General features: G+C 45.0%; 1 protein-coding gene and 1 pseudogene across 7 annotated transcripts in view; one reads left to right on the top strand and one right to left on the bottom strand.

Moving 5' to 3' along the window:
* mark2b (MAP/microtubule affinity-regulating kinase 2b) overlaps positions 1–472 on the top strand; it is a 71,391-nt gene extending 70,919 nt beyond the window's left edge. For all 6 annotated transcript variants that reach the window (XM_083640535.1, XM_083640537.1, XM_083640536.1 and 3 more), the window contains one exon: positions 98–472. In XM_083640535.1, coding sequence (XP_083496661.1) covers positions 98–447 — 350 coding nt within the window. In that variant the 3' untranslated portion in view covers positions 448–472. The remainder of the gene's footprint in view (positions 1–97) is intronic.
* Positions 473–10,979: 10,507 nt separating this feature from the next.
* LOC310779590 (mRNA-capping enzyme pseudogene) lies at positions 10,980–12,719 on the bottom strand (annotated as a pseudogene). The gene has a single exon. The product of its transcript is annotated as an mRNA-capping enzyme pseudogene (transcript).
* Positions 12,720–18,551: the final 5,832 nt, after the last annotated feature.

Here is an 18,551-nt window from a genome sequence, read left to right as displayed (position 1 = left end):
AAATCTTCAAAACAAATCGAGGTCTGGAAAACGTATGGCGTTTTTTTTACTGTAAATGTCTCTCATTAACCTTCCCTCTCCTCTCTCCCCCTCCCAGGCGGCACCGGCACACCCCCGCCCCTCGCCGGCCAGAAGGACCCGTCCAAGCCACGCTCGCTGCGCTTCACCTGGTCCATGAAGACCACGTCATCCATGGAGCCCGCGGAGATGATGCGCGAGATCCGCAAGGTGCTCGACTCCAACAGCTGCGAGTACGAGCTGCGCGAGCGCTACATGCTGCTGTGCGTGTCGGGCAACCCGGCGCGCGACGACTTCGTCCAGTGGGAGATGGAGGTGTGCAAGCTGCCGCGCCTCTCCCTCAACGGCGTGCGCTTCAAGCGGATCTCCGGCACATCCATCGCCTTCAAGAACATCGCCTCCAAGGTGGCCAACGAGCTCAAGCTGTGAGCGGCTGCCGGAGGGGAAGCGGCGAATGGGGGGAGAGATGAGGTTAAGATCCGCTGGGGTGGGGGAGGGGGGGGGGGGGGGGGGGGGGGCAGGTAGCTACGGTGGAGTGCGAGGACGAAGACGATGCTGTAGGAAGGCTGGCTCGGGCGATGGGGAGGGCAGGGGGGGGGGGGGGTCAGGGAAGTATTATGGACACAGGTGAGGTGAGAGAAACAGCGGGGTCACATTAGAAAAAATACAAGATCGTTACTTCTCCAGAAGGTTGTGAAGTAGGGCTATCGGTTTGTTCTGAGACTAGAAAACGTTTTTCTTTTCTAGAAGTTTTTTGTTCCCAAGGTTCCCCCCCTCCCCAGGGTTCCAAAACTCGATTTCACTCCCGAGTTTGTGAAGTACTTACAGACATGAGACCGGGGTCCTTTCTGTCTCACTCTCATCTCTCTCACTCTCCTCCTCGACAGGGTTTTTTCTTTTCGTCAAGTTCTACTTAGACGTTCCACTCTCTCTCTCTCTCTGCATGTCCGATCTGCTCTAACAGTTTTAAAAGGAGTCACACTTTTGATCACTTTGACCACTCTTTGTCACTTCCTGCTATTTATTCAGTTTCTCAGCACGGTTCTGCCACCTGGGGGGTGGGGGGATTGGGGGGGGGGGGGAGGGAGCGCGGTATGGATGGATGATTAAGATGGAGGCTAGAGAGGAAAGAGAACGGAGGACTGCTTGAAAAGACCTTTTCGACCCGCTCTCTGGCGAGCTGTGGTGGCTTTTGGTTTTTGCCGGGAAAACTGCTCGCCGAGGAGTTTTCGGTTGAATTTGGAGGACGATTCTCTCCCCTAAACTAAATGGACTCGGACTGAGCCACAAACCAGACGGATCGGACGGACGGACTCTTCCAGGAAATGCTCGACTGGTTGCTCGGTCGCTTAAAGGACTCTCTCTAACCCCAATCCCCCCCCCCACCCCGAAAGTAACTTTGTTTGAAACTCCCTACACACTCTCTCTCTCTCTCTCACACACACACACACACACACGACACTCCACTACCCCCTGCACACAAGTCTTTCCCATCTCCCTCTCTCCCTGTAATATCAAACTGAACTTAGCACATAAACGTCCATGTCTCTCGTCCCGTCACTCCCTCAATTTCTCACTTTTTCACCAACCCATCCCTCTTGCCATCGAGTCCCCGGGCCAATTAGACTTGATGTTGTGGTCGATCCGTGCGGACTGCACCTTTTAAGTCCGTATTGGTTCTTTTTTATTTGAGTTCATTTTTTATTTTAGTTTCTTCCTCTTTTTATTGCTGATTGCTTTAAAAAAAAAAAAGAGTTGTGCACTGGAAAAGAGGGGGATGTGAGAAACGGGGAGGGAGGGAAAGACTGGCGGACGGAGTTGCCGGTGGATTTTACGTTGCCTTTCTTTGAAGAATAATTGAAATTTAGGGTTGTTGTTTTTCCGTCACCTACGTCAGCACATAAATGTTCCTTACTATTGTCGAGAATGAAACGTTGATTTCTTTGTCTTTTTTCCCCCCTTTCGTTCTTTTTTTTTTGTTGGGTTGCATCACGCCTTCACTCCCAGAATGTCGACCCTGACACTTGGAAATGATGGATTTTCTCCCACTTCTCCTCTTTCCAACAGCTCCTCTCTCCTTCCCTCCCTCCCTCTCTCTCTACTTACATGTGTTCCCAAAGAGAAAAAATAACACACAACAAGCTATCTTCGGAGTATTTAAGAAAAAAAAGTGTGTGCGTTGAGTATATTACAAATCACTGGAAAACAAAAATGAAAAAAAAAAAAACATCAATGAATGGTGAATTAGTTTCTCTTCTACTTTTGATTTGATAATATTATATTTTTGTGTCGTTCAAAAAATGGGTGGGGGGGGTTGTACAGATTTCGATTTGGAGGGAGGTGGGAGGGTCGGGGTGGGTGGTCATGTCGGATCATATCATTGCTGCCTTTCAGTGTAGTGCACCTTTTAAACACACACACTTTAACACACACACACAAATCTCTTAGTGTACACACACCAGTGACCCCCCAAATACAGGAGATGTATAACGGTGTTGATGACTGTGGCGGTGACGACTACTGCTTGTTCACTTTTTGGCCATTTTTCTTTTTTATTTCCACGTTTATTTTTAACAGCCTTACCGGTCCAGAATGGCTTGAAACTGAGAGAGGTGAGAGGGGGAGAGAGCAGGATGGGCAGCGAGAAAGACAGCATTATCCTCCGGCTGTGTGGAAGAAGCTCAAACGAACGTTCTATCAGAGCACATACAAGTTATACAACGTACAAAAAACAAGAAGAAGAAGCCGAGCCTCTCTCTCTCCGCCTCTCTCTCTTTGTGTTTATGCACATCGCTCCAGTTTCTTCTCTCCCTTTGTGTTTATGCACATCGCTCCAGTTTCTTGAAGCCAGCAGGGCCAAGAGCTTAGCTGGTTATGGAGATAGGAAAAGCAGGGGGGGGGGGGTTGGTAAACAGATGGGTCACAAGCATCAGTCTCGTCAGCAGGTTGTACCTAACTCAACACTTTCTTTCTTTCACAATGACACACTGTCGTTTTTTTCTTTCAGTTTTTAATACGTCAGATTTTTTTCCCCTCTCTTTTTTTTTTTCTTTAAAAGTTGATCGTATTAAGGTGCTGGGTATTGGATTCTAATTATTATTATGGCTGTTGCTGTTATATTATTATCTCTTTCAGGGTTGATTTTATTTTACATTATTTCGTTTTACATTGCTGTAATTTACATTGATTTTAAATGTGTTTTGAGCAAACTGTAACTGTAGTGGTGGGATCGGGGTTGGGAGGGGTGATCAACTCCTGAAAAAATGTATTATTTGTTTTTGTTTTTTTGTGCAAAGACGAAATGATGAAAAATTACAATGATAGTAATAAAAACAATGATATTAAAATTTTTAAAACTTGTTGCATTTAAAGCCAGCGTAACGGAGAGGTTCGTGGTGTTTGTCCAGAGTGCGGTGAGGAAGAGAAGACCGGTAATCACTACAAGGATGGTCTATTTTTTCTCTATTATTATGGGATCGTTTTTACATCACAAGGATTTGGAGTAGAAGATGTTTTCGTCTACGCTTGTTCTGTCCAGTCATTGGAAACCATCTAAGAAAATTCTTCAGGGATCTGTTTTTTTCCCCCCAGATTTATTTATTTTTACTTTTTGTTTCATACACACTGTTTACTGTTTAGATTTATTTAAACAGTAAATATAACTGGGCTAACAAGGTAGCAAGCTAACGTTTCAGTGTTCATCCAAACACCATCATCATTCATACGATCATGAAGGTTGGTCTCATTCACAACATTGACGATTTAGACAGCGCCCTAAAATATTGGTGTACCTGAGTGAGGGCCCTAGCCAGTACCGATGACTACCATTCATCGTGCTTAAAGCTAACTAGCGAAAGGGGCGGGTTGCAATTTTTCTACTACACGCACAGAGAATAGAAGAGCATCTATCTTCTCGTCTTACTATCAGGAAGATGGCAAATAGGTGAATCTCCCAAAATGTTCCTTTAATAAAAACAAATGCATTATATGAAAAACTAGGTTGTTATTTAAACTAGGTCAATGTTATTTAAACTAGGTTGATGTTATTTTAGATTATGGTTGAAAAACTATTGTTTGATAGTTTGTGGTGTAACAGGATACTTTACTGATCCTAGTGGAGGCTCTCTTCTCCTGCTCCACAGAGAGGTTAAAGGTCAGATGCAGAGCAGCAGCCCTGGAGCTGGCAGCATATTGCTCAAGGACTCTTCAGCAGGGCGGCTGCTGTAATTGAATAAGGAAGGATAGGAGCGATTCTACAAGCTGAGATACATTACACACCATGCTCTCGTCAGCACAGGTTACCACTCTGTCCCTTACCTCTGAACACGAATAAAGTATAATTGCCAAGTCTAAACTGCACAAAAATTCTTCAAAATTCATTGCTAATGCATCCAGTTCAGGATATATTTCTTTATCACAGGACAAGTGACTAAATCCATTTTTGCTATCGTATCCAAAAGTGTCCAATCATATAGAACCACCTGAGGCTGTCTAGCATAGCCTGACACAGTAAAGGAAGCTCTGTGCACTGTGCAGCCATCTTTCATAGCTTACTCGTGTTATTGCTGTCTGTAGTGTGAACCCAGCGGATTCAATGAACAAGTTTTTTTTTTGACCGCCAGATGGGCGTTCCCGGCAGCACGTAACGCCCCTTGAAAGCTATGAGGACGTGTGTTGTGTCTGTCTGAGCGAGGAAGTCAGAGAGAGACAGTCGGTATTGTGCCTGTCAGACTGAGGAGAGAGGGAGAGAGTGACACAGAGAAGGGTGACAGAGGAGAGAGCCAGAGGGGAGCGCTCTGCGCAACTGGCCACTCTGAATAGGCCTGGTTTTCAAAAGCGCAAAGCGCTAAATTTACGCCAGGTGGGAAGATAGCAGTAGGCTGGTATTTAGCGCCGACACGCCCACTCTGGCCCATTCTGGGACTGCGCCACGCCCATTCGGCCTAAAGCGCATTTGGCAGCGTAAAGCCATATTGATATCGTCCCAAAACAGGCGCAAGGCACGTTTTTTTGCGTTTAAGGCCCGTTTTAGCGCCGATGGCCTGTGGGAGAATAGAGCCCACAGTCTTTCAATAAGAAAACTCTAATAGCACATTTATAAGACTTCATTAGATGAACAGTGAGTGAGTGTTACACTGGTATTAGCACACCTCGCATTATATGTGGAGCAAATATGGAGCAAAAACCCATAAAATCCAGGTATAAGATGGGTAAGACAGGTATACTTGACTCATTTCAGCCAAGAGTGTTTTCACCGTCGATACCTGAAGCGTAGACAGACCACTTGCTCAATTTGCTGTTTAATGTGTTTTAATCTCATTTTAATGCTCATTAGTAATTGTGTAGAATTAAAATGCTCAGTATATAGAGTATGTACCCAGGCACAGCTATGACACTAATCACCTTTTTTACTTTGCCATTGTCACCTGGACATGTTACAACGAAGCTGGAAAATGTCACACTCCTGAAATAGTGATTACATTCAATGACGTTTTTATGATCCATGTGCTTGATGCAATGCAACAAGTAGTAACACCATACATCAAAGAAAAAGAGGATATAATATATATATTCAAGTTTATTCATTTAGGAAAAACCCCTTGAGATGAATCATCTCGTTTTCGAGGGGGTCCTAACAAGCAAAAAGAAGATTCAAGAAAGTTACAATTCAAATATAAAGAAAAATACATGATTTATAATATCAACCACAATCTGGAGTTTTAATGGTTCTTTAACTTTAACTAATCAATCAATCAATCATTAGCCTTATAAATAAAAACGTACCAATGTTGAAACCTGCGTGTAGCAAGTGAGGACCAAGCAACCAAAGAGTAGAGCGTACAGTGGTGCATCCTATAAGCTGAGTTGGAAACTAACATTTCCCCCCGATAAAACTAAACCAGTTTGCCAAGAAGAAGAAAAGTAAAAAGACGAGAGACATTAGTAGTTACTGGGCCTTTTTCACAGACAGGAAGTCTAATTCTCTCAGTGGAGAGCTCCATTGAAAGAAGAAATTCATCTTCATGCTTATTAAGACAAGTCTGTTAAAATAATCAACTCCATAATATTCTTTTCATTGGATGAGCTTATTTCTCAAATCAAATTAAAGCTATAACTGGGTGCCCTTAACTAACCCAATGGTCTCCAACCTTCGGATCGCGACCCTAAGTGCGGTCGCATGGAATTCAAAAAGGGAGATAAAAAAAAAAAAATTGGGGTCGGCAAGATTAATTTTTGGGTGGGCATAGCCCTGCCACCCCCTAGAATCGGCCCTGCTTGCAGAACAGCTCCAGTGCTCTCTCATGTTTCCTACGCATCCTGACTTCCAGGTTCTCCACAGGATCAATCAGCTTGTGTCTTCCCAGTTTTCTGCTTATCTGATGAGGCTCCAGGTGAATCTCACAGAAGGAGGCCTGACACTCCAGGCAGGACTTCAGGGCCTTCAGTTTGGTCCCAGGGCAGGCGTCACAGGGAACTTCTCCTGGTTTGGCTTTCATCCCAACTAACTTCCTGGCCTGAGCAGCCATCTTATTTATGCAAGTATTGACATGCAGCTCAAATCTTGTGTAGAAAAGATAATTACACATAGGACACTGGAACGGGACATTAACATCCCACTGCTGCGTGATACAGTTTTTGCAGAAGGTGTGTCCACATGGTATGGAGACTGGATCAGTGAACACATCCATACAGATGCTGCAGAGAAACAGCTCTTCAGTCAGGAAACTGGTGGCATCAGCCATATCTAGACACAGACCAAAAGTGAAAGTGTGAATAACAATACTGTAGCACACAATTCTTTCATATGTGTCTTCTCTGTCCTAGGGTACAGCTGAACCCTTGCTTCCTAAAACACAATAAAACACTATCATATGTTAACACTCATACTAGGGCTGGAAATATTTCTTCATCTCCAGAAAGGTGTACAGACAGAGAAACAGACACTCAGACACACAAGTTACTTGCCTCCTTGCTGTTGTGGAGTGGATGAGGTACTGGGAGAGCTGATCTTATGTAGAGGAAGGATGAGCTACTTGCCTCCTTGCTGTTGTAGAGTGGATGAGGTACTGGGAGAGCTGATCTTATGTAGAGGAAGGATGAGCGATTAATAGATGACATCATCAGTGATGTCACAATGCTAGATGACATCATTAGTGATGTCACAACACTGATGACATCATCAGTGATGTCACAATGCACAATTGTGCAATGTTGTGTAGCCTGGTGAAATTTGAATGACACAGGACACAAAACTATAATTGGGGATCTTTATTATCTGACTACTTTATAGACCAAATCACCGGGATGTTTACATTTACTTCCGGGTACCCCTGGGTCCACACATTATAATGGCGGTGAACGGCACAAACTGACGTGTTGAAGACAAAAACAGACAAAGAAGACAAAAATGGTTCGTTCGTGTTGTGTTGTTGGGTGTCCAGTAACCATAAAGAGCGGGTCAAGATTTGGATTATTCAGAATTCCCTCTGCAAAGGGCAAACATGAGCAAAGAGAACTCTGGATTCGGCGTATTCGGCTGCAGAGGCTTACTACAGCTAACGTTACCAGTAAGAAGAAAGACAAGCTGGCTGCGAAGACCTGGGAGCCAAGTCTCCATACCAGAATTTGTGGGAGGCATTTTGTGACACGTAAGCTTTTTTGTCTAATTTCTTAATTTTCATGATCAAAGACACTAAGTTATTTTGAGAGTGTTGGTGTTGTGCTAGGCTAAGTAGCAACACAACAACTAACCTAGGCTAGAGCTTTAGCTAGCTAGAGAGAGAGAGTGTGTGTGTGTGTGTGTGTGTGTGTGTGTGTGTGTGTGTGTGTGTGTGTGTGTGTGTGTGTGTGTGTGTGTGTGTGTGTGTGTGTGTGAATAAATAAAAATACATTGATTGAGTCTTAGTCGAGGACATCAGAAGTTAGTTGATGTTGATAATGCCATAGGACCCCTCACAGAAGAGAATATTACAGGGCTGTCATAATTTCTTATTTGGCAACTTCTTCTTTTTGGTGTTTTATGGCCGTTGGCATCTATGATTTGCATGTATGACATCAATGATCACATCACAACTTCACTTATGACATCATTGATGACCTCATAGTTGCAGTGACGTTGTGTACATTATTTGGCATGCAAGGGCCTTTTACTACAAGAATTTCTTTATCACAGGACAAGTGACTAAATCCATTTTTGCTATCGTATCCAAAAGTGTCCAATCATATAGAACCACCTGAGGCTGTCTAGCATAGCCTGACACAGTGAAGGAAGCTCTGCACTGTGCAGCTATCTTTCATAGCTTACTCGTGTTATTGCTGTCTGTAGTGTGAACCCTTGTAGAAATATGATGAAGATGAGCGAGCGCATGACAACTCAGAAGTAGCTCAGCAGAATAAGCTGGTTTAGCCTTTATTACCTGACAGTCTCAGTGTTCCTCCAATCCCCATGGTTCAATCCCTGATCAGGGAGAAGTCTGCCTCCTATAGGCCACTCCAACAGCGAGTACACAGGCAGGTACATAAACCCAGATATTACAGTATTATGTGATTGACATGGTATGTGTGGAGAGAGCCATACCAAATGTAGGACTATGCAAGTCGATCATACTTTACATCATTGGCATAAAGTGCTCTGAAAGCAGTGTGCAATGCTACGCATTATAATGACAAAACACCTGCAACGTTCTTTTTTATGTTTGTGTGTGGGGGCGGGGCTTAGGGTTAGGGAACAGCTCTTGTCAGGGGGGACACGCATTATCACCCCACCGCAGCGGGAACGGTCGATCCAGTTACTGGCAGAGGGAATCGAACCAGGTTCCGCACGCTCATACACTGTATAAAAAAAGTAATCTATAGCCAGTCAATTTTAAACATTGTAGAACTTTCACGATGTTGTTGTGAGATACAAGAAAATAACATTTTAATAGCATTTAAAAGGGATTATTGAAGTCGAGTTGCGCTGGAAACAAGTGTGAATGGGACAGTCTCTTTGGCCGACTGGTTAGCGTGTTCGACCTTAAAAATCTCACTCTGCCAGCTCCCGTGCCCGGGTTCGATTCCCCCCCCACAGCCATGTGCTTAAGGGGAGGTGGTGTGACTATACACCACTCCTCAGCCCGGGTATATTCGAGCACGTTAGCCCTTGGCCATCGAGATTGTCTCTTTTTTCTTTTTTTTTAAATGTGCATGGAGATTGTTTTTGGTGTAGACGAGACAATTTAGGAGTTTGTGAATGAGGGTCGCATCACACCACACCACAATGTTCAGAACAAAAACAGGCTCAGACAAAACAGAACAAAAAAAAAATATATATATATATATCTCAACATTCAAATGTTACAACGTTGTGCTATCAAGTGCTTATTGTGCTTGTAAGAGATGTGCATGGGATCCCATGCAAGGGGTCCATGAAAAGTCAGCTGGGAAAGTTACTTGTTGCTTTCAATCGCGTCTAAGTAGGCCAGAAATGGGTCCCAAATAGCAGAGAATTGGTCCTCAGGAACCGGAGTCTCTCCATACCTATAACCGAAAACATGTCCGCCAGCCACAGCTTAGAAGAAGGTGGAGAGGAAGACTTCCACTCCTTCAGAATGAGTCTCTTGGCGACAGTCATCCCCTGTGTCAGAGACTGCTGCACTGAGGAGCAGAGAGGACTCCGAGCAAAAATCCAGACAGCCAAGGGCAAAACCAAAAAGCATGGGATAGTGGATCTTGTGCAACCTGGACTTGGAATAATGAAGACAATGAGTGACCTTAAATTGGATCAGCTGGTGTCTGCTGTTAATTGAGCAGAGTTGAACCACAGACAGACTCCTGTCCCATATAACCTCAGACAAGTCAACACCAAGCTCCTCCTGCCACGCCTCCTTAATCCTTTCTGTGAGCTTTTTTAACTCTTTCCTCTGGCTGTTAGACCTCAAAAACTCACTGTCTGACTCTGACCCATGCTCCAACCCACAACCTGAAAACTTTCAGGTAGGCCTACACTACGTACCTGAATGTAATGTATGTAAACACTGAGCCACTGGGGCTAACATGTTTCTAAGTCTTTCATCAGAGCTTTACAATCTCTATTTAGGATGTTGGTTTTCAAAACTGCCACTGTATCCAGGATTGAACCCACAACCTCAAAAGCTTAATGCAGCTATCTAACTCTATAAGCCACTGGCTCATACCACTTCCAAACACTTTGTGTAACACTTATTGTCAACAATGTATTTTATGATATTCCAGAGATAGTTTGATATCGCTCATTCTGACATTTCATAAGTTTCCAATCATAACAGAACCACCTGAGGGAGGCTGTCTAGTGTCTAGCACTGGGAACGCCCACAAAACGTGACTTTTGAGCTCCAGGCGTGGGATAGACTGTTGCTTCTTTGGAGGCACTGTAGACCGTGCAGTGAGGAAGGCCACCTCCACCTCCCCACCGGGACCCTCCGTTCTGAGATATGCACCAAACCATACGCCCGCTCGGAGGCATGCACCAAACCATACGCCTGCTCGGAGGCATGCACCAAACCATACGCCTGCTCGGACGCGGACCTCCCCTCCCGTTTGAAGACAAACAAGAAACTGGTTAAACAAAAAATAAACAAGGTACACATCACCAGGTGCATTTGTAGCCATAACAATTCCCCTGCTGATTAGTACAAGGAGCTCTACCAGGTAAATCTAATGGTGTAGAGGCGGCCGATCAAAAAGCGGGTTTCGAAGTCTTTAAAGGCTGCTGAGACAAACGCGATGGGGGTAAGTCAAGTCAAGTTTATTTGTATAGCACATTTCATACACAGAGGCAATTCAAAGTGCTTCACATAAAATGGTTGACACAAGAAAATAAAAGAATAGCCTAGGTAAGAAAAGCCTTTCAATGTGTCGGGTTCTGTGGAGAGGATGAAGTGGCTGGGGCTGTGGGGCGTGGATATATACACTGCAAGTCTAGATTATCTCCCCCTACGGGCCTACGAGATGGCCCGGTTGGGTTTCTTCAGAGGGGGAGGAGGGGGCATTAGCTCAGTGTCTGGGTCCGGGGAGTGTTTCCGTTTTGCACTCCCTGGGTGCTGCGGTAGAGACTCCAAAAGCATTTCCTTAGTGACGGGATGCTGGATGCTGTCACACACAGCCATGGCCGTCTCGTAGGAGTTGGGGAAACTCTTGTCTACCCTCCGCCTCATGAACACCCAGCTGTTGCTGACGAAGGTGCACTCGATGATCTTGTTGTCATACCGTTTCAGCTCCTTAGTGACCTTCATCTGTGCAAAGGGCCTGTCATACCGGCCCACGTACAGCCAGGCGACAGTCTGGGGGAGCAGCCCTTCACCTCCCTCTTTGGTGATCTTGAGGCGGAAGTCTACAGAGTTGTGGCTGGGGGGCTTCCACTTGAGGATATCATTGCATCTCCCGGGCTTGTATGGCCCGCACGGCTGGAAGATAAGCCCGTCGACTTTGTGGCTGACCTGTGACGTGAAGCTGCCTTCCAGTAGCTTGCGTGCTGCATGAAGGTCAAAGAAGTCTTTGTTTCGGACACTGAAGGGCTCCTGGGTCTTGTCAATCTGTCCAGTCTTCATCTTTTTCGTCCGGGGAGAAATTATCTCCTTTTCTATGCACAACAACCGGGTACTGAAATCACACTGGCCAACAGGCAGTCCATTGAATTTGATGATATCGTAGATCAGGTAGCGGGGAACGGGCTGGCCATTCACTTTGTCAATGACCACCTCCCCATCCAGCAGAGTGTTGGATAAGTGGATGCAGGGGTCTTTCCGGAAAGGGAACTCGAGGTTGGCTATGTGGAAGACTGTGTTGTCTCTGCCGATCATGTGCACCTCATTCTTTCCGTTGATCAACATCAAGTACCGCGTGCCGTCGGCCTTCCAGCTGACTTTGTATGGCTTCTGCTCCAGTTTCTCGAGGTTTCTCTTGTCCATGGACACGGGCTGAGCACCAGGGAAAGCAGATTTGTCCCACTCGGCAAACTCCTGACACCGTCTTTGGAGCTCTCCTAGTTTGGGCTGCGTGGTGACCTGTGTGATGCCTTTCATCGTGACGCCTTCCAGGAATACTGACCCCGCCGACTCCTGGCCGATCATATTGCCGTCGTTGTCTTCCGCTTCCCCGTCGAAGCACCACTCTGGCAGCGCAGGGGTGGTGGGTGTGTCCTCCACGTTGCCATAGAGACGGAACAGCTCTTTGAGGTACTCTCCCTTGTAGATCCCCGGGGCGCGGGACTGGCCGAATGCAGCCACAGCTGCCTCCATACTCCAGTCCATCTTCTCCACCAGGTACGCACATATGAGGAAGCCTGTCCGATTGAAGCCGTGTGTGCAGTGAACACCGATCAACTGTGTGGGATTCTTCTCCATGAAGTGTTCACACAGCTCGATGAACATCCTCGTGGTCTCTGTTGAAGGGCATTCTCCATGGCCTTTACACTGAAGCTTGATATATGTTATCCCTTCTTTTTCAATGTCGTTGCGGTCATAAAAGCGAGGAGTGTTGGTCAAATCCACCAGCAGGCCCATTTTCACCTCGAGACTTTTTAAATAGTTTGTCAGCATGCTTGGATGAAACCGATTCTCCTCCGGAACTTTGTCGTCATATTTGGGACCCAACATTGTCTTCATTGGCAGGAACTTCCATGCCACGGGTTGTCCTCTTCTGGGGCAATTCTGCCATCGAGGAGGGGGTCCAGTATGTGACATTAAGTTTCACGAGGGGTTTCAGTTTCATCCACCACTTTGTAAGGAAGTTGTAGCTTCCACTTATTATGTGCCGGATTATTTACATTGGAACCCGCCGCAGGTGATCGATCAGACAGAGAATCACGGAGATGTCTTTAAGCTTTTATTGGGGCAATCCAGCTGAGGCTGAAACAGCGCTTATTTATATCTTGGCGACATGTCACTTATGATGTCATATATGACATCACTTATAGGGGCTGTCCCCGCGAGTCGACGTAATCGATGACGTCGACTACGTACTTACGTTGACGCACGCTACGTGCCTCGACGCGTCAAAATGGTCACAAAAGAAAAAATTGTGTGGCTAATGTTAGCGGCTAACTGTTACTTGTCGTCACTTTACATGGCAGTAAAATGCCACTGAATGACCAAATTTATTTAACTTTTAACCATTTCGATTTCCACTTTCCATACGGACCCCCGGCATTGGTTAGTTGTTAACGTCGTGACTATATTTATAACATTATAACGTACTCTGAATACAGCCTATCACCGTCATGTAAAGTAATTTCTGCACCGCAGCGAACATAACATACACCATTTAACGGTGTTATTCAGCCGTTTAACGTTAACGTACATATTTCCGTTTGCTTTCACGTCTAACATGTAGACAATTGATTAAACTAACGTTACAGAGTACGACTAGCATAGACTGACACAATAAATATGCTACTCCATGTGCAGCCAGCTTTCATAGCTTACAATAATGTGATCAGTATTTAGTCAGAGGCCTACAGGTTGTATGAATGATGGTTGTGTTTTAGAGTCAGCATCAAACAGAAGATGAAACAAGCATTTTCAGCTCAACTCTGGAAATGTATGGAAATGCCATTTGGTCATTTACAGGTCTTGATAACTTTGGAAATTACACAAAAATGCTTGGACAAGTATGGGAAAATATGATCTCTGATCCTGATATACCCATAAAACTGTATCTTTATAAATCAAGAAATTGAGGTCTGGGGCAAAGGGGGACACCCCGGCATTCCGAAATGTCGGCACTCGGAAATACACAATGGAGATCTGTCTGGTCATTGCGAAAGAACCCTAACCCTAACCCTAAACCTAACCTCTCCCACCCCCCACGCCTAAACCTAACCTCCCCCAGAACCTAACCCTAAACCTAACCTCTCCCACCCCTGTAGGCTAAATAACTCAAGATGCTATGTCGGAATGGCGGATCTAATATCTTTCGCAATGGCGAAACCTTTTTTGGAGATGAAAAGAGCCGCCTCTCCGAAAGCATAGAAGTCAATGATCGGAATGCCGACACTTCGGAATGGCGAGAGGACCCCCGGGGCAAAGTATGGAAGTGGAATCATGAAATTTAATTTGTCTAGGAAGGTGGTAAGAAGGATTGTGAGCCATCCATAGCCACCGCCTGCCTGTTGGGGTGAAGGGAGACCTTTTCCCCTGAGCCACCTCTAGGAGGCAGCGTGTGGCCTATCACCAATGCCACCTGATCCTGCATGTTTGAATCAGCTACAGCCTTTTGAGCCACTTGCAAGTTGTAAATCTTGTTAGGAGACTGCAGACGATCAGATAAAATATAGCAGTTTATGGTCAGTTTCTCACACAGACACAAATCCTTTCATTTATGCTCAGATTAACCCAGAGACCTGCTGATGTCCCCAGCCCTCCGCAGGAATGTCCAGAGCTTGAGGTGGCCCAACCTGTTGGGAGTCAGATGGTGGTGTTTTCACTACACTTGGTATTTGAAAACGGATGATGATGTTCACATGGAAACTTGCACACAATACACACAACTATTTTGTAAGTCTTAATTTAATTATTCAATTTTGATTTTTTTTTATAGCTGTGTAATTTCCAATTCTGTAATTTTCTAACCTCCAAGTGATTGGTCGTCCAGCCCACAGTACCTAATTAACTTACTTAATATGAGGACTGAAAAACACTTGCCTATAGAGGGTATGCATGTGATGTCACAGAGGCAGAAGTCACTGTGGGGTCACGCCCACTGAGTCACAGCAAGACTGAGCTTGAATGCAGTAATCAGCCTAGATAACTGACACCTGCTGCTCAGGGAGGAACTTGACACTCATTTTGACACTCATTCCTGATTGAGGGGGCGTGTTCCAGTGGGGTTGCATACCCTCTATACATTGAATATGTGTCAAACTAACCTGCTTTAACCTGGCCCCGAAAACATCCAGATGGTTTATCCAGCATTGAAGGAAAATCTGTGTGTGTGTGAGTGAGAGAGTGAGAGAATAAAGCCTTGTTCGAGAGTGGATATTTACTCCAATATCGACACAGTGACAGCAACCATTTGGTCATTTCTTTATTCTATAAAAAAAAATCCCAAACAAAAAAACAAGCAGTTCAGTTTCCACAATGTAAACAACTTCTCACATAATGGTACACACAATTAAGTCGTTTTTGGAGGAACAAATTGAATAAACAGTCACTTTTCCAAGCACAGTCAAAAAGGCAAACCACTTAAAGCCAAACGTAGCGATGGGCCGCCACTTTTTAAATGGCGCCAAATCCAAATCGATGCCTTGTCAGCTCTGTATGAAAACAACTGGAAGCTGGATCGCGCCATTATAAAGGAGGTGGTGTCAGCCTCAGCCCGTATGCAGTTAAGAGGAGCACAGCTGAACTGAGACCAGCTGACCAGACAGGTTCATACAGTGACAGTGACAGAGACATTTGACCCCACCTGTGATCCAAGATGCAGCCAGTGGAGGCAGTCATACACAGGCAACCACTGGAGACCATAAATAAGCATGGGACTAAGCAAATGATGCGGTCCAAAAATCATATCAAATCATTAAAAAAGGAAGACCAGGTCTCCCGGCAAAACAGTTGTTACAGTTGCTGGCTAAACTTGCTCATGAAGTTGCCCGGCATCATGGCCTCAGGAGGCGCTACACAAACCAGCCCTGAACACAATCAAAGAGATTGAAGTAGAAGGCGAGGAGCTCATGTCAGAGGCAGAAGCAGCACTGTGGCACAGCCATTCAAACCCAAAAGGCGGGTGGGAGGAGCAAGCGGCTGCACTTCATGCCAGACAACCAGTTCATTGGCTAAATAAATCAATTGGCAGAACACCACCGGGCCAGTTCATTGGCTAAAGAAATCAATTGGGAGAAATGTTCGTCAGATGACCTCCGCCCTCGGCCTGTACAAGATGCTTTTTAAAGCTTGGGTCCGACACGCTTCCTCTTCCAAAACGCACGGACGTCTGCGAGCGAGCGATTGCAGACTTTAGCGACTCCCCCATTCACAGCTTTTCAACTACCAGAGAGAACGCAGAGAGCGCTTCACAGTCAGGGCTGTCAGCTGTCTTTTCAGATTATGTTTCATAATTCATCCAGAACATATGTTGGCAAACAAAATACTGGAGATAACGGGAATGATCACAAACAACCAATGCTAATCCTGGGTGTCCTACAGAATCTTACCATCCCCGTTTTCTTTACTTGGATAATTCCGCCTACAGAGAGTCTACAGAGTATTTGTAACATTTCTACAACTCATTAGTTGACAATAAGCAATTCAACTGTTTAACCTATGTTTAACAAATTATCTACAGTATACAGTATCGTGACGTCACCGCAAAACACCCATAACCACAGCAGTTACCTAGTATGAGTTGTGCCAAACGTTAATATCTCAAAAACTATACATGACATCGCTTATATATTTTTGACATTTTGAGAGAGAGCAGAAGTAGCTCAAGAGTCTCATGTCAAATATAGGCATGTCGTGTTAAAGTTGTGTGAACTGTTTCAGTTTTACAAATGTAAATAGCCAGAGAGGCTCATGGCTGGCTCCATAGGGTCTCATTACAGTTTCCACCCAGTGACGCGGTTTGTTTACCAAAATGCTGCTCGGCTGATCCCTCATATTGGTGAACATACCTACATATTACACTAGGTGTGTGGAACCGAAAGCAAACAATCAGTTTGTTCAATCTCAACTAATAAGATGTTAAAACATTTTACAAAGCGAAACAGTTGAATTGTCGAACGCCAACTAATAAGTTGTTGAAATGTTACAAAATACTCTGTGGACTCTCTGACTGTAGGCGGACTATCCAAATAAAGTGTTACCTCCTATGCTGCTGAACAGTTGATGTGAAACACGCTGTGTCTGTGGAACAATGCGCTTTTAAAGCGATAACTTTGGCAGAACATTTGAATTGTCTTTGTTTGGTGCACATGCAGGAGATCAGAAAAGGTCAAGCTCCAATTTGGCTGATTCTGAGGACCTCAATCAGCACCGCTGGCTTTCGGTTTGTAAACCCGGTCTAGCAATCAGCCTCATACACACATCTGCAGAACACGCAAAAGCAGATCAAGCTAATAATATCGTTTCATTCTGTCTCCAGGATCACGGGATTTAGCGCTGGCGTAAAAAGTGGAAACTCTACAAAAGAGAAAAGTCACTTCACGTGAAGCAGTGGACTCTATTTCGGCTACAGGGAGGGAGAACCGGGACCGGCGCTTCCAGCACCGGTCCAGTGACGACAACCCGTGTCAAATGTCTTGAAATGTGAGCAAGAAAGTCCAGTCAAGTATGTTACAAGGGGTATTTTTTTTTCTCTCGTTAGTGCTCAGTCAATAATAATAATAATAATAAAGTATTCACCATCTAAACTACTTAACTAACTGCCTAGCTAGGGCTCATCTTGAAAAGACCTAGTCAAAAAAAGAAAAGAAAACATCACTCCCGTCCATACTAGTTAACACATGGCTATGAGTCAAGTCTGAACCAACCCCAGCTCATGGCTACACAAAGCTGTGGAAACATTGGAAGAGATGCAATGAAATGCCACAGCGCCAAAGTCAATTTTCATGTACAAAAAAAAAAAAAAAAAAAAATTGGGACTCGGCTTACTTCAGATAATTTCCACTCATTCCAATTATTTTGATGATTTTCTAATCTATGTGACCTACACGAGGACTGGGGTTTGGTTCAGACCTCGCCATCTTTTCCCTTTTCCTTTCTCTTCCTCATTTTTCCTGAAGGCTGTGTGTGGATGCTAACAACTTGATACCTGCCAAGTGGAACCTGTGTGTGTGTGTGTTCCACCAAACTCCTCCGCAATCCAGATGTTCAGCAGTTGCCATGGAGACGAGCAGTTGCGGGGCGGGGGGGTTCCGTCTGTTGTCATGGCATTCTTCACCGCCTTGACGATCCAGTGTGTCTTCACAACTGCGGTAGGGGTGGCAGGGTGTGTACAGGTAGTGTTGGTTCTCCAGTTCCTAGTCTTCTGTAGTGTGTGTCTGTGTGTGTGTGTATGCGTGTGTGCTCACTAGGGAGCTGTGGTCTTGGAGGTAGGTGTTTGTTAGTACAGTAACAGGGCTATGGGCCAGTGCCTTACACTGTAGACCTAGTATGTCATTTGTTAGAGCAAAACTGGGAAACTCTTCCACCCACATTCTGAGTGGGTTAAAGGCGCACTTCAGTGAAAAGCAATGCTCATTTATTTTGCACATGATCTTGCACATATCCAAAAACTGCAAAGTTTTGCAGACATTCATCATTCATTGACTTGAGTTAGCTGAGCATCAGTGATGTCATCAGAAGACTGTAATTAATACAACACAATGATTCAGTGCCTTCTGATGACATCACTGCCGCTCAACTTCACTCAATGTGAGAGACTCGTGCATGAGATCATGTGCAAAGAAAATCAGCAGTGTTTTTCAGTGAAGTGGGGGGACCCACTGGGACCCACAGGGAAGGACCACCTGACCCATTTTGGATCCCAACCCTTAACTTAACTTAAGAAAATGGTATCTGTGGAATGAGAAGGTGTGT

The sequence above is a fragment of the Poromitra crassiceps genome (assembly GCF_964638095.1).
Source record: "Poromitra crassiceps genome assembly, chromosome: 7".
Taxonomy (NCBI): Eukaryota; Metazoa; Chordata; class Actinopteri; order Beryciformes; family Melamphaidae; genus Poromitra; species Poromitra crassiceps.
The sequence above is the reverse complement of the archived record's forward strand: the minus strand, read 5'-3'. Positions and strand labels throughout refer to the sequence as shown.